The sequence below is a fragment of the Dipodomys merriami genome, unplaced genomic scaffold, assembly GCF_024711535.1.
Source record: "Dipodomys merriami isolate MVZ:Mamm:240054 unplaced genomic scaffold, mDipMer1.0.p SCAF_52, whole genome shotgun sequence".
NCBI classification, from domain to species: domain Eukaryota; kingdom Metazoa; phylum Chordata; class Mammalia; order Rodentia; family Heteromyidae; genus Dipodomys; species Dipodomys merriami.
In genome coordinates this window covers 6,003,489-6,015,704 of record NW_027206091.1, presented here as the reverse complement: position 1 = coordinate 6,015,704, position 12,216 = coordinate 6,003,489, and the positions used below count along the sequence as shown (strand labels likewise).

At 47.2% G+C, this 12,216-nt stretch overlaps 1 protein-coding gene across 3 annotated transcripts in view; it reads right to left on the bottom strand.

The window, feature by feature from the left end:
- Positions 1-12,216, bottom strand: part of Uba2 (ubiquitin like modifier activating enzyme 2) — a 31,595-nt gene that overhangs the window by 1,006 nt on the left and 18,373 nt on the right. For 2 of the 3 annotated variants that reach the window (XM_069998584.1, XM_069998583.1), the window contains exons 9-16: positions 11,359-11,458; positions 10,820-10,986; positions 9,057-9,150; positions 8,812-8,924; positions 7,252-7,407; positions 4,833-4,929; positions 2,324-2,429; positions 1,443-1,579 (exon numbers count right to left, since the gene is read on the bottom strand). In XM_069998584.1, the coding sequence (XP_069854685.1) occupies positions 1,443-1,579; positions 2,324-2,429; positions 4,833-4,929; positions 7,252-7,407; positions 8,812-8,924; positions 9,057-9,150; positions 10,820-10,986; positions 11,359-11,458 (970 nt within the window). The remainder of the gene's footprint in view (positions 1-1,442; positions 1,580-2,323; positions 2,430-4,832; positions 4,930-7,251; positions 7,408-8,811; positions 8,925-9,056; positions 9,151-10,819; positions 10,987-11,358; positions 11,459-12,216) is intronic. The other variant, XM_069998585.1, reaches the window with a different exon arrangement.

Below are 12,216 nucleotides of genomic sequence, written 5' to 3'. Positions count from 1 at the left end.
TGGCAGAATAAAAAGGGGGAAAAATGGTGAACAGTGTTATTAGGGCCCCGCCAGGACTTCACTGGATGGAGCGCTAGCTTGGGCTGGGTGCTGGTGCCTCCTGCCTGTAAAGCTAGTTACTCAAGAAGGCTCAGATCTGAGGACTGATGTTTGAAGTCAGCTAGGCCAAACCAATCTTGAGACCAGCAAAAAGCTGGAAGTGGTGTGGCTCAAGTGGTAGAGTGCCAGCCTTGGGTGAAGCAGCTGAGCAGGAGGACACCATAACAAACAAGGGCTGCTCCTGGGCCACGTGCCCATCCTCTACACCTCTCCGCCGTTTGGGGAGGGGACAGGAGGTGAGTGGGGACCGCACGGAGGCATTCACCTCTGCTGTCTCAACAAGGAGTGGGCGTCAGAGGCGCTCGTGCGCTTCCCTGAGTCTCCTCTACCCTCTCCTGTCAGGCGGGCGCACCCCACTGCAGCCACAGGGACAACAGGAACAGCAGCACTTACAAGGTGCCGGGAACTGAGCCGAGCACTGTGCACACAACTCATGTAATCATCACAACAACCCTATAAAAAAGATGACGTTAGTATCTGCTTTCCAGAAAGAGACACTGAGGCACAGAGACTGACTTCCCAAGTCCTACAGTAGTGGATGATGAAACCAGGGTTCAAGTTGTAGGACTCCAAGTTGTATCCTCCTAACCTGATGGCAAGGGTGGTTTTTATCCGCCTGTTTGCTTCAACCAAAAAAGCAGAGCTGCCTACCTTACCGCTATGGCGCTGGAAACGTCTATCAGTGTGGGAGCAGCGAATGTCTTCCATTATGACTTCTCAAAACCTTTTTTTGGTCAGTCTTGGCTTGAGAATTTAGGGCCTGGGAGCTGGACGTGAGCTTTTATGCTCAAAGTTAGCACTTTACCACTTTGAGCCACAGAGCCACTTCTGGTTTTCTAGTGGTGGTACACTGGAGATGAGTCTCATGGACTTTCCGCCTGGGCTGGCATCTAACTGTGATCCTCAGATCTCAGCCTCCTCAGTAACTAGGATTATAGGCGTGAGCCACCAACGCCTGGCATCTGAGGAACTTTCTTATAGGACAGCTATGACTTATTTAGAGGGCCACACTTTCCCAGCATTCCCAAGATGCTCAGGAACACCAGAAGCAAACGTGTTACAAGGAGCGCTGGGCAGCACACTCCTGTACCAGTCAACATACCCCCCACACACGATGTGCAGATGTACTGACTTGGAGTGCCTATCCCACATACAGAAATCACGCACAGGCCATTGCCATTTGGAGAGAGGAATAACACAAAGTTATGTCTCCCCGTGTAAAATGTCCTCAGCATTCCCTAAGTCAAAGCTCCATCACAACGTCAACACTAACCCTGAGACCCCCTCCAGTGTTTTGGGTCTTGCATGTTACCAGCAAGGTGGGGGCCGACGCCATGGCTCACCTGTGGAGGTAGAGGGCTGGGCGCCATCGTCGCTGCCATTGGTGATGCTCTTGGCGGCATCTTCGGCTGGCTTGGGGCCCACTTTTTCTGGGGCATCACCCACAACTTCAAAGTCAACATCCTTTCCTAGGTCTTCGCTGCAAGAGAGTCACACCTTAAACCAGGACCCACTCAATACCACACTGCTGGTGCCCAGCACCCGTGTCAGGTCTCAGCCACGACCACTTCAGCCTATGCCCAAATACCCAGCACTGTGCCCTATCACCGCACATGGCCACAGCGGTCTGGCGCTCTAGGGGCTGGGGATGTGGTTCTGGACATGAGTTCCCAAGAACACGCATCAAAGTCAAACAAAATAGGTACATGTCTTAGGGGGAGCTGTTCCCAGAGAGTGAAAAAGCATGATAATCCCCCACCTAATTGGTCTCCTCTTCTGTACTGTGATGTCCTTTCTTCCACTGCCAGCGACCCCATGTCCCAGCCTCAAGATCTGAACCCTCGTCCAGTCTTTCATGTCACTTTTTGCCTTTTACAAACCAGGTACAATATGGAATACTCCCTGAACAACCAACCTTACAAAAGCCACCTCGCCACAAAGATGACACACCGGGACCAGTGCTGGTCTTTCATGGCATTAACACACGGGCAAAGAACCTTTCCATGCCGTGTCATATGTTATGTGAATGTTCTGCAGTCTGGTGTAGAGAACTGTCTTGTGATCTGTGAAGTCGGGTGTGACTCTGACTGGGGTCCCACCTCCGGGTCTACTTTTAAGGAACCCAGTGCTGTAGTCTCCCACCAACAGTGGCGCCGAGGGGAGGAAAACGGCCTTCCTCCACCTCATCCTAACTGTGCACTTGGACCCCAGCCACAGCTCCCACCTGTGCAGGATGTTGATGAACAATGTGTAGTCCTGGAGGAAGTCGTCTGCTTGAAGGCGGCTGCCATTTCGAATTCCAAATTCGGACAGCTTTTTGTGGTTATTAGCTAGGAAATGCAGAAAGAACGTGAATATTTCAGTTATGTGTTCCTAGTCCAGTTGTGGCCATTTAAAAAAGCCACTGTGACCATTAAAAAAGCTGGGCGCCGGTGGCTCACGCCTGTAATCCTAGCTACTCAGGAGGCTGAGATCTGAGGATTGAGGTTCAAAGCCAGCCGGGCAGCAAAGTCTGTGAAACTCTTTTTTCTTTCAATTTTTCTTTTCTTTTTTTTTTATTGTGAAAATACTGTACAGAGGAGTTACAATTACATGGGCAAATAGCGAGTACATTTCTTTTTTTTTTTTTTTTTGGGGGGGGAGTCCATTTATTCTAAACACAATAGAAAAGATGGCAAGGTTGGGGAAGGTAGAGAAGGTGGCTGTACTATGTTGAGGAGGATGTGATCGTTGGGGAAAATGAGTCAGGAAAAAAGCTGGTTCTCTAAATGCCTCTAGAAGGCAGAAAGTAACTGATATTTTCAGTATCCTCTGATTTTGCGAGTACATTTCTTATCAAGCATTGTAGCCTCCTCCTTTGTTTACCCTTCCCATCCTCCCTCCCCCACCACCCAATCCCCCCGAAACTCTTATCTCTAATAAACCACCAGAAAACCGGAAGTGACGCTGTAGCTCAAGTGGTAAAGTGCTAGCCTTGAGCTGAAGAGCTGAGGGACAGTGCTCAGGCCCAGAGTTCAAGCCCCACAACTGACCAAAAAAAAAAAAAAAAAAAAAAAAAAAGCCACTGTTAGGGCTAAATTGTGTCCCTCCAAAATTCTTATTTTGAATCCTAAACCCCTGGTAGGTGAGATGTGCCTGTTTATTTGGAGATTTGCATTCTAAGGGGGGGTGAGTAAAAATGAGCCCTTAAGGGCAGGCTTTCATCCAACTCATAAGAGACACTGGGGATGTGTGTCCTGGGGGGGTGGGGGTGTGTGTGACCCGTGGGGAAGGCCGTGCGTGTGAACACAGCAGGACTGCACAAAGGCCTCGGGAGAAAGCTGACTTCCAGCTTCCAGAATGGTGAGACAATCAACTCTAGTTGAAGCCTCAGGTATCCCATGGAGGATATCCTCATGAAAGCTCAAGAGATTCTTGATCCGTTTCCATTTTGTACATTAAATTTCAAAAGAGCTGATGAAAACGAAGGGGTGAGTGTATTCACACACAAACCCTTAACTGTTTTACTCTGGGGTAAAGACAGCTGTCTTAACAGTGCTTGCATAAACTAGCACTCAGTCAATAGATGACCTTCAGTTACACATGACCTAATATTCCCAACCATTACTGAACAATAGCTACCACCAAACAAGAGTCCTGACACTAAGTCTGAGATTCATCAAGGACAGGGCAGGGTTGCAGCTCAGTGGTAGAAGAGTGGCTGGCTAGCAGGTGGGAGGCTCCAGGTTTGATTTCCAGCGCAGAGAGGGAGGGAGACAAAGACAAGAGAAAGCTGAACCTCCAAATCCTCATCAGGATCCGGGGAAGTATAGTGGATAAACCACCACTGAGCACATAGGTCATGGGCAAATCAAAGTGGACCCTCCAACCTGCACAAGTAGTATCACACTGGCAAAACCTGGATGTGAAGAGCCCAAGTTGGGAGCGTAGAGTACAGGAGGCAACTTTTTTTATTTTTGGGGTTGGTCATAAGGCTTGAACTCAGGGCCCAGGTGCTATCCCTGAGCTCTTTGGCTCAAAGCTAGCACTTTACCACTTGAGCCACAGCTCCACTTCTGGTTTTCTAGTAGTTTACTAGAGACAAGAGTCTCACAGACTTTCCTGGCTGGGCTGGCATCAAATTGTGACCCTTAGATCTCTGCCTCCCGAGTAACTAGAATGACAGGTATGAGCCACCATTGCCTGGCTACAGGAGAAAACAGTGTGATCAGACTGACTAGTATCATCTAAAGAAGGTAAAGAGGGGCTGGGAAGGTGGGTCAGTGATAGAGTGCTTGCCTTGCATGCATGAAGCCCTGGGTTCAATTCCTCAGCACCACATAAACAAAAAGAAAAAAACCAGAAGTGGCGCTGTGGCTCAAGAGGTAGAGTGCTAGCCTTGAGCTGAAGAGCTGAGGGACAGCACCCAGGCCCAGAGTTCAGGCCCTACGACCGGACCCCCTACCCCCACCCCCCAAAAAAAAAGAGAAAAAAAAAAGAAGGTAAAGAAACTTCAACAGAAGCTTTTACCAAATGCACTCACACTCACAAAAGGATCACCTATTTGAATGTTCTGTTTGTCTGGCAAGGGGGACTGAACCCATGGCTTTGGATCTGTATAAGACATTGTAAGCCAGACAGAGGACAACCCAGACCAACACCAACCCATCACTGTGATACCAAGCACTACGCAGACAATGGACGCATAGACCCACAGCCCATCTGAGTCAGAGGGTAAATGAAGGCCAGAATACCTTCAGTCTCCCCCTCTTCTGAAGATATCAAGATTGTTCCTTTGCCATCTTCAATTTGGACATCTGGTGCCACCATAGCAAATTTTTCTTTCACGATCTACAAGGGGAAAATATGGCAGTATTAATAGAGGCAATTTAAAGTCCGCAAAAAACAAACAAAAGCGTTATTTTCTGTATAGGTTTCAATTTCCCCTTTGCTCAAGGAAAGGAACGGAGTTATTTCTTTAAGATGACTGGGGGATTTCACTTCCTTCCATCCTCACACTTGACCACAGGGGCAAATCAGATTGAACAAGGTATCCCATAGTCCTTAATGGCTTGTTACTTATTTTCCTTACAGAATCAGAATAGGGCCACACACTAGACCACTTACTCTCAGTCTACACCAGCTCTGGGATGGAAGATGCATTTAGAACTCAGATTGATCCCATCCCTCCCCATTGCTGTCTGTTTTTAAATCCCAACATGTATTTATCAATTCTGTCAACTCCCACCTGCTCCTCAAAAACAATGCAGGATCCTTCCACAGACCCACTACCAAGGAGGAGTCCTGAGAGATGTTAGCTTTAAAGTCAAAGTGATCGTTACCTGGGAAAGTGAGTGGGATATCCACACTCTGATGTTAGCCTGCCCAAACCTGCTGCTTCTGTGACTAAGCTGTGAGTGCGAGTCAGTGTGCCCTGCCTGCACAGCCACTTCTGGAAGAAAGGCCAGTCACTATCTAGGGGCTCACTCCCCCATCTTGGAACATTTGTGACAATTACAGGAATAACCTCAGTGACTTGGAAATTGGGACATGACAAGCTTCCCAGCTATTAAAAGTAATAACAGCCGGGCGCTGGTGGCTCTCGCCTGTAATCCTAGCTACTCAGGAGGCTGAGATCTGAGGATCACGGTTCAAAGCCAGCCCGGGCAGGAGAGACCATGAGACTTCTATCTCCAATAAAACCACCAGAAAACCGGAAGTGGCGCTGTAGCTCAAGTGGTAGAGTGCTTGCCTTGAGCTGAAGAGCTGAGGGACAGCGCCCAGGCCCAGAGTTCAAGCCCCACGACCGACCAAAAAAAAAAAAAAAAGTAATAACAACAAAAAACATTCCTTCACTGGGAGAAAAAGGAAGGGGTGACACTGTTCAAAAAGAAACGTACTCAGCCGCTAGTGGCTCATGCCTGTAATCCTAACTACTCTGGAGGCTGAGATCTGAGGATCATGGTTCAAAGCCAGCTCAGGCAGGAAAGTCCGTGAGACTCCAATAAACCACCAGAAAACCGCAAGTGGCGCTATGGCTCAAGCGGTAAAGCGCTCACTTTGAGCTGCAGAGTGCAGGGACAGAGCCCAAGCTCAGAGTTCAAGCCCCATGACCAACCAAAACAAAAACAAAAACAAAAAAACAAACACTCAATACCCGACCTATGTAACTGTTAACCCTTCTGTATAGTTTTTTTTTTTTTTTTTTGTCGGTTGTGGGCCTTGAACTCTGGGCCTGGGCGTTGTCCCTCAGCTCTTCAACTCAAGGTGAGTGCTCTACCACTTGAGTTACAGCGCCACTTCCCTGTTAACTCTTCTGTACACCACCACCTATACAATTAAAAAAGAAAGAAAATGCCACTTCATCAATAATGAATGGGGTCAGGTTCCACCATTTCTGCCACACAAGATCTGCAGGGGAAGCCAGGTATGCACATGATTCTGGATTAAATCAGTGCACGGGGACCAGCTCACCTTTGAAAACTTTGAACCATCTCCAAATGCCTGCTGACAGAACAGTCCTGATTTGGTAGGAGTAAGCACTGCCTACCATCATGAACACCCAGAAAACTCCAAGTTACCCAAGCCTCCACCCCTTTTGGGGGATCATGGGGCTTGAATCCTGGGCCTGGGCGCTGTCCCTCAGCTCTTCAGCTCAAGGAGAGGACTCTACCATTTGAGACAACAGCGCCACTTCCAGTTTTCTGGTGGTTCATTGGAGATAAGAGTCTCATACTTTCCTGCTCAGGCTGGCTTTGAACTGTGATCCTCAGATCTCAGCCTCCTAAATAGCTAGGATTATAGGCACGAGCCACTGGTACCCTAATCCTTTAATGCAAAGCTACCAACTGTACTTGCACTTTACTAGTAAGGAGACATTGTCACCCAAAGAGTAAATGCTCACTGTACCAGTAGGGTCATTTAAGGACATCCTGAACGTGTCAATACTACTCAATTGACCCCCTACCTAGGAAACAAGAGCAGAACCTATGCCTAGACATTGTGTCACTCACTCCTGTGGAACCTCTTCCACACAGATACACTCATGTCTTTCTCAGGCAGGAAGGACACATCAAGAGCCAGACAAGCCAGCAAGAAGATGCATGCTGGGGGATATCAGTGCAGGCCCTACAGCTCTGTGAAGGAATGAGCCGTGGTGGCCCTGGCACCCACCTTGTCCTGTAAGGTGAGGACGGTCACTTTATGGACATTGAGGCGGACAGTCACCTCGGGCTTGCTGGCACACACGTAACAATTAGGATTCGGTGGGTCCAACGCACAAGGCACCAGGAGCTTCTTCCTTGGGTTTGGTTGCTTATTCAAAAAAATCTTCAGGTGGAAAAAAAAAATCAGCATCACAAATAAGTGTTCACAATCACAGTATACCAATCTGAAATCTTGTCACTTGTTTATACCCAGGTAAAAGTGACACCAACAGTCCCTTCTAGATGTCAAAGATCATGATCTTTTTCAGAGTCTGGTTTTCCAACCTTCTTTTTCAGTCAGCTCCAAGTACAAGGCTGGGCTCCCATAAGCTTCTCCTCTGTCTATCCCTTCTCCCTACAGTACAGTTTCAGGGGCTGTCCCTGGGTTCATGCTCAACATCCAGCCTGCCTCTCCACAAGACCAATACTCACTTTGGCAATTAATGATAATGCTCTCATAGATGTCAGCCACCAAAGGGACTTTCTTTCCAAAGCTTCTGTGGTAACTACAATAAATCGGTGGCGGGGAAAGGGGAAGAACTGACTCTCAGCTGACCAGTACTCTTTGTAGGGACAAAGCTGTGCAGGTTTTGCTGTCTGGGTAGACTTACTGACACACTTATTTCTTTAAGCTTGGGGATATCTACAGAACCCCTGTTATACTGGAGACACAAAATGAAGATTTGATCTCAACTTCCTGTGGTCTCCTGGCATTTCTTCTATTTGTGTTTAATCTTGTTAAGAGTTCAGCAAATTTTGTTAACCAAACCAGCAAAAAACAAAAACAGAAAGGCAGAGATAAGGGGCTGGGAAGGTGGCTCAGTGGTAGAGCGCTTGCCTTCTATGCTTGAGGCCCTGGGTTCGATTCCTCAGCACCACATAAGCAAAAAGAAAAAAAAGCTGGAAGTGGCGCTGTGGCTCAAGTGGTAGAGCACTAGCCTTGAGCTGAAGAACAGCGTCTAGGCCCAGAGTTCAGGCCTACGACTGGACCCAAAAAAAAAAAAAAAGAAAAGCAGAGATAATTCAGCAACCCATAAGAAGGATAATACGTGGATGCTAGGTGTGGTGGCACAGGCTGTGAGCACCAGCGATATGGAAATAGTAGACAGGATAATGTAGTCTGAAGTAGGCATGAGATGCCTCCCACCCCAAATGGTAAGATCCTACCTGAAAACTAAAACAGCAAATGTGCTTTCTTAAACACATGAGATAAGTGCAACTTGTTTTCATTTTTCACACTTTTAGTTAAGAAAAAAATCCATAGAGTATGTTTTCATTTTTAATATATTTCTCATCAGTTCTGGGTCTTAATATGTCCTTGAGCTTTTTCCCAACGCTAACACTCTACCCATTTTGAGCCACACTTCACTTCTGGCTTTTTGGTAATTCACTGGAGATAAAGAATCTCAGGGACTTTCTTGGCTTTGAACCAGAATCCTCAGATCTCAGCCTCCTGAATAGTCAGCACCAATCACAAGATGTGAGCTACCTGGCAATGTTCTTCTTACAAATTTATAAGAATACTCACGGTTCTACACTGGTCTATTTTTCCAGATAAAATCTTCAATCCTTCCAACACTATCAATCCAGCAATGACTGCATTGGTGGTAGCGATGGCAGGAATAATGTTCCCGGCCATTGCTGGGGGGGGGGGGGGGGGGGGCGGGGGCGGGGGAAGAGGGTGGTGGAGGAAAAGATGGAACATTATTTAGCTGTTAAGAAAGAAAAAAAAAGTGCTAAGGTTTGATGATATGAATGAAGTTCAAGACTTACATTTTATATCAAATCTGCTTTTCATGTTCATGCTGAAAATATGCATCCGGAGGTTTGCAGCTGAAGTGACAAAATCCATGGCAGACGGGTCATCCTGCAAGCACGTGAAGCAGTTAGGCAGCTTCCCACAAACTCACTCAGCCTCTTACTTTCATGCGATCACAACACTGCGGACAGTCAGGGCACACCAGTGGGTCTCGAGGGAGAAGCGGTCAGGGAAGGGCTACTTACAGGAAGTAGCCTGGGGATGATAAGACATGTAGGAGACAGGGGCTCATTAGCTTCTAAGGTCAGAAATATACTATTAACAAGAAATTAAAACACATCTAACTGTAGAGCAGCGTTAAGTATTACTTTCCTTTACTGGTGCTGATAGCTCATACCTGTAATCCTAGTTACTCAGGAGTCTGAGATCTGAGGATAGCAGTTCAAAGCTAACTATGGTTAGAGTGTAAGACTCCTCTAAACTATCAAAAAAGCAGGAAGTAGAGCTGTGTGGCTCAAGTGGTAGAGCCAGCCTTGGGCAAAAAAACCGAGTAGCTACCTACTCAGAAGGCTGAGATCTGAGGATCATGGTTCAAAGCCAGCCCAGGAAGAAAAGTCCCTGACTCTTATCTCCAATTAACCACCAGAAAGCTCGCCTTGAGCTGAAGAGCTCAGAGACATTGCCCAGGCCCAGGGTTCAAGCCCCATAAAAAAAAACAAAATAAAACAAAAACCACCTCAGGCCCTAGGTTCAAGCCCCAGGACCGGAACCAAAACAAAACACCAAAAATACAAAAACAACCACAGGCTAGGTGTATTTCAGTAGTTGAGCATATGACTTGCACACTCAATCCCCAACATGTGGGAGGAAAAGGGCAGGGACGATTTTGTTATTTTGAAGGTCCAGTCAGTGAGGTCAATGAGCTACTATCTCCAAAAGGGAGGGAGGGAGGGAGGGAGGGAGGGAGGGGAGGAGGGAGGGAGAGAGAGAGAGAGAGAGAGAGAGAGAGGGGAAAGAGGAGGGGGAGAGAGAGAGAGAGAGAGAGAGAGAGAGAGAGAGAGAGAGAGAGAGAGAGAGAGAGAGAGAGAGAGAGAGAGAGAGAGAGAGAGGGACAGAGAGAGAGAGAGAGAGTATGGTGTGTGTGTGTTTTGCTGGTTATGGGGCCTGAACTCTGGGCCTGGGCACTGTCCCTCAGCTCTTCAGCTCCAGGCAAGTGCTCTACCAATTGAGCCACAGCACTACATGTGGCTTTTTCTGCGTATGTGGTGCTGAGGAATCGAACCCAGGGCCTCATGCATGCAAGCATGCATGCATGCAAGCACTCTACCACTGAGCCACCTTCCCAGGCCCTACCAGTGTGTTCTTAAGATCGCTTCAAGTATTTTCCTAAATCAGTTGAAACTTTCAAAAACTCAATTCAACAAAAACTATACCCAGTTGGGCGCACGTGGCTCACGCCTGTAATCCTAGCTACCCAGGAGGCTGAGATCTGAGTGTCATGGTTCAAAGCCAGCCCAGGCAGGAAAGTTCATGAGACTCTTATCTCCACCAGAAAACCGAAATGGCACTGTGGTTCAAGTAGTAGAGCACTTGCTGTGAGCTGAGGAGCTGAAGAACAGAGCTCAGGCCCAGAGTTCAAGCCCCTCAACTGGCCAAAAACAACAAGAAAAAACTATACCACAGAACTAGAACACAAAATGAAGTCTCAGGTTATTGCTAAGTGTGGATAACTGACACACTGAACACCTAAGTAATTGGCACACACTTTCAAACAAACCTTATCCCATATGAGCTCTGCTCCGTCCCCCTTCTCTGCTAAAAGCACTCTTAAGGTCTCAATGCTCTTGGAGAAAAGACTTGCATAGCTCTTTACATCTAGAACTTGCTGGTCTTTGAGACCTAACTGGGGTTCATTTTGTTGATCTGAGGCATTAGTTTCTTCTCCTAAAATTAAAAAAAAAAGCAATTAAAAGTCATTGGCCAGTAAGGAAAAAAACATGAAAATATTATTATTAAAATAATGGTAAGTGTAGAAGAAACTGTCCAGGTTGAGATGGGAAAGTGCAGGACCCCATAGGACTGCTGAGAGCTTGGGTAAAAATTAGCAGGATGCTAAAAATCAGGCCCAGCACAGTTAGTGCCCAAGAAGTGCCTGTAGGCTCCCGGTTGCCCAGCAAGTTGGGAACTGCTCCAAAGGGGCATCTCCAGTCTCCTGTGACCTTTCAATCCCAATGTGATTGGCTCTTCTGCTCTAGAAGACTTTAAGTGAAGGAATTTCCAGCTTAGGTGTCTCAAGGACTAAAATGCACACCTTACCTTGACTTTGTACTTCCGCCCAGTCCAACGGAACTGGAGGTTTCCTCTTCCGCCAAAGCTTGTCCATTGACAACAGATACCGGATATCGTCCTTAAAAAGCTTTAAAAGGAAAGATAAATCTCAAGAACCCTACAAGCTCAGGCTGAAAAAAAAAATGCTTAAAATTAAACTGACATAACTATTACACTACGAAATCTCATTTAACGACACTTCCCATGCCAGTCAAGTAACAATTTTTAACTTTTTTTTTTTTGCTGCTCCTGGGGCTTGAACTCACGTATCTCTCAGCCTTTGTGCTCCAGGCTAGCATTCTATCACTTGAGCCACAGACCCACTTGCAGCTTTTTTCTGAGTAGGTTACGAGAGGTAACAGTTTCAGAGACTTTTCTCCCAGGACTAGCCTGAACCCTGCTCCTCAAATCTCAGTCTCCTGAGCAGGTAGGATTACAGGCCTGAGCCACTGATGCCCAGCAATTTTTATGGTAGAACTGGCTAGACACTGATGCACCAAGCCTGCAATCCTAGCTACTCAGGAGGCTGATATCTGAGGACCATGGTTAAATGCTAGCCCAGGCAGAAAGTCTGCCAAACTCTTTTGTTGTTGTTGTTGTTTTCTGTTGGTTGTGGGCCTGAACTCTGGGCCTGGGCACTGTCCCTCAGCTCTTCAGCTCAAGGCTAGCGCTCTACCATATGAGCCACTGTGCCACTTCCGGCTTTTTCTGCTTATGTGGTGCTGAGGAATCGAACCCAGGGCCTCAAACATGCAAGGCAAGCGCTCTACCACTCACTGAGCCACCTTCTCAGCCCCTCTCCAAACTCTTTTATCTCCAATTAACCACCTAAACCCAGGAAATGGA